The 2,414-nt window shown below is 56.6% G+C and overlaps 1 protein-coding gene across 1 annotated transcript in view; it reads right to left on the bottom strand.

Moving 5' to 3' along the window:
• Positions 1-837, bottom strand: part of LOC113207254 (uncharacterized) — a 3,418-nt gene extending 2,581 nt beyond the window's left edge. The window contains exon 1 of the mRNA XM_052267727.1: positions 820-837. Coding sequence (XP_052123687.1) covers positions 820-837 — 18 coding nt within the window. The remainder of the gene's footprint in view (positions 1-819) is intronic.
• Between the last annotated feature and the right edge of the window lie 1,577 nt (positions 838-2,414).

Genomic DNA, 2,414 nt, shown 5'->3' with positions numbered 1-2,414 from the left:
TTCTTCAATTTATTCTAAACCACACCACGATAAGCCGGCGATGGCAGTTGTCGTTGTGGTCGGCGCAGGGAATTCATTTTCACAGCGCGGGCTGACAGCAGGGGTGACCAAAAGACACCGAGTACAGCTAAGGTATACAGCGTGAGCGTAAATGCGCAATCTCATCTCAAACAGAAAATAAAAAATAATTCCTGGAAACGAATCCCCTTTACTTTTATGTCGATGGCCCCCTCCCCCGCAGTATTGGACGCGCAAACAAGGCCTCCTGTAGTACAGCCGCCACCCGGCGAAAACAAAACACTTGGACGCTCGCGGCCCTGCCCGTCACCTGCCTCACCTGTGCGCTGAGAGCCCGGTGCTGGAGTGCGAGTGGATGGCTGGAGTGCTGCTGCTCGAAGGGCCGTGTCCGTCCGCACCGCTCGCTCGCTCACCGGGGACTGGGACTGTGGCCGCTAATGCCGCCATAGATAACGCCGGCCGGCTCGCCCGGCTCCGGCAGAGCGGCCGCTCCGGTCAGGGCCCTCTCCCCCTCCTCCCCCTCTATCTCTCTCTCTTTCCCTCTCAAGCTGAGGCGTGCCGGGCGTGCCATCGTCGTCTGCTTTGCATGCTTTGTCACCCCCTTCCCCTTTCTGACACACACACACACACGCACACACTCACACACAGGGTGCATCCCATGACACCTCCGCACAGGCCCATCCATTATACGTCCTCATACGGGCGCGTTTGCTGCACACGCTGGCGGCAATAAAAGCGCAGTCCACGAGGAAAACGCAAAACGCACACCCTCCAGCCTCACCACCATCCACACCATATCACCTTGGTGGTCATCACCATCGCGGCACCAACGCATCGCCACTCGCTGGTGTTGTGGTGACGTATGGTGAACCACCTCCACGACTGCGCCTGCATCGCGTCTCGGTGATGCGACGCACGGTCGTCATCGGGTGTTCGAACCCGCAGTGGTTGGCCTCTCTGATCGAGTCGTCGATAAGCCGGCGGCGCCAGGCTCGGGGAAGACAGCTGTGACCATCGCGCGTCGTTGGTATTTGAACCAGGCGCATCAATCTCTCCGCGCGCACTTCAGCGTATCGGGCTGGTCGCGGGTTCGAGTCCCCCCGGTGTCCTGGAGCCTTCGGCTCAAGCGCTCATTGGACCCGTTGTATGTGGGTTATAGCTCCAGGATCCTGGCTCCTGGCGCTAGGCTTATGGCTTCAGGCTGCTCTCCAGGCTCCAGGCTCCAGGCTTCAGGCTCCAGGTTCCAGGCTCCTGGCTCCAGGCTCCAGGTTCCAGGCTCCTGACTCGTGGCTCCAGGCTCCAGGCCCTAGGCCCCAGGCTCCAGGCTCCAGGCTCCAGGCTCCAGGCTCCAGGCTCCAGGCTCCAGGCTCCAGGCTCCTGGCTCCAGGCTTCAGGCTCCAGACTCCTCTAGTGATTGCCCGCGAGAGCCCCGTGGGGGTGTGGTCGTTTTATGGACGCGGCAATATATCATTAGCCGCGAGCCTCATCGTGGGCCTCTGCTCGTGAGCACCGCGGGGACGCCGAGGAGAGGAGATGGGCGAACGTCTGCTTGTTGCCATGTCATGTACACCTCGAGCAGGAAAAAAGCACTGTGCGTCAGCATCGACCAGTAGTAGTGCGAAAGAGAAGGGGGGAATCCTCTCCTCCAGACAACCAAAGCAGCCAGTAAACATGCACCGCTTTGTCGTCCGACATTTATTTCGGCCAAAAGCGGAAACCAGAGGTGGCTGTGCGATTCGCGTGTCGGTCGCACGTGCGCGCTGTGGTCACGCGTTTTGCTACGCGAAGTACTCACGCGCGCGATCATAGTATAGAAGGGCCGCGCGCGGAACAATGCGTCCGAAGGACGTGGGCCGTTTGTGTCGGTCCAACTCTACAGTCCAGCCGCACGGAGATCTTGTCGGGGAGTGTACAGCGAGCAATATTTTCAGGGCGCGTATACAGTCATTGTCCCTAAATTCGGACGGTTTTTGAGGAAAAACGCCTGTGACACCTAGATTTTTTGAAATATGAAAAATCGCTGGGGATTCTAGAATCCTCACGTCGAGACGCACCTACCACTCTCCGAAAATATTTTTTCGCGCGAACGGTATAGGGGTGAGGGCTCTTTGAATCGTGTCCGTATTTAGGAACCAATGCGTCCTAAATTCGGACAGCTTTGAAAAATTATGAAAAGTGAAAATTTTTGGGGGGGTAGAGAAACTTCATGAAAAAATTTGACCTTACCCTACCGTCCAAATTTTCTTATCTGGTATAGTTTAGTCGCCAGAACTGCTTAAAGATCGCTTTTAACGTGCCGTAAATTCGGACAGTAGTCACTTTTGCATGTAAAAGCCTATGTCCGAATTTAGGGCGCATTGCAAAAACGCTTCCTAATACTAAACCGTGCGACGAAA

The sequence above is a fragment of the Frankliniella occidentalis genome, unplaced genomic scaffold, assembly GCF_000697945.3.
Source record: "Frankliniella occidentalis isolate FOCC.00 unplaced genomic scaffold, Focc_3.1 Scaffold58, whole genome shotgun sequence".
Classification (NCBI taxonomy): domain Eukaryota; kingdom Metazoa; phylum Arthropoda; class Insecta; order Thysanoptera; family Thripidae; genus Frankliniella; species Frankliniella occidentalis.
Note: the sequence above shows the minus strand (reverse complement) of the source record. Positions and strands in the feature narration are given on the sequence as shown.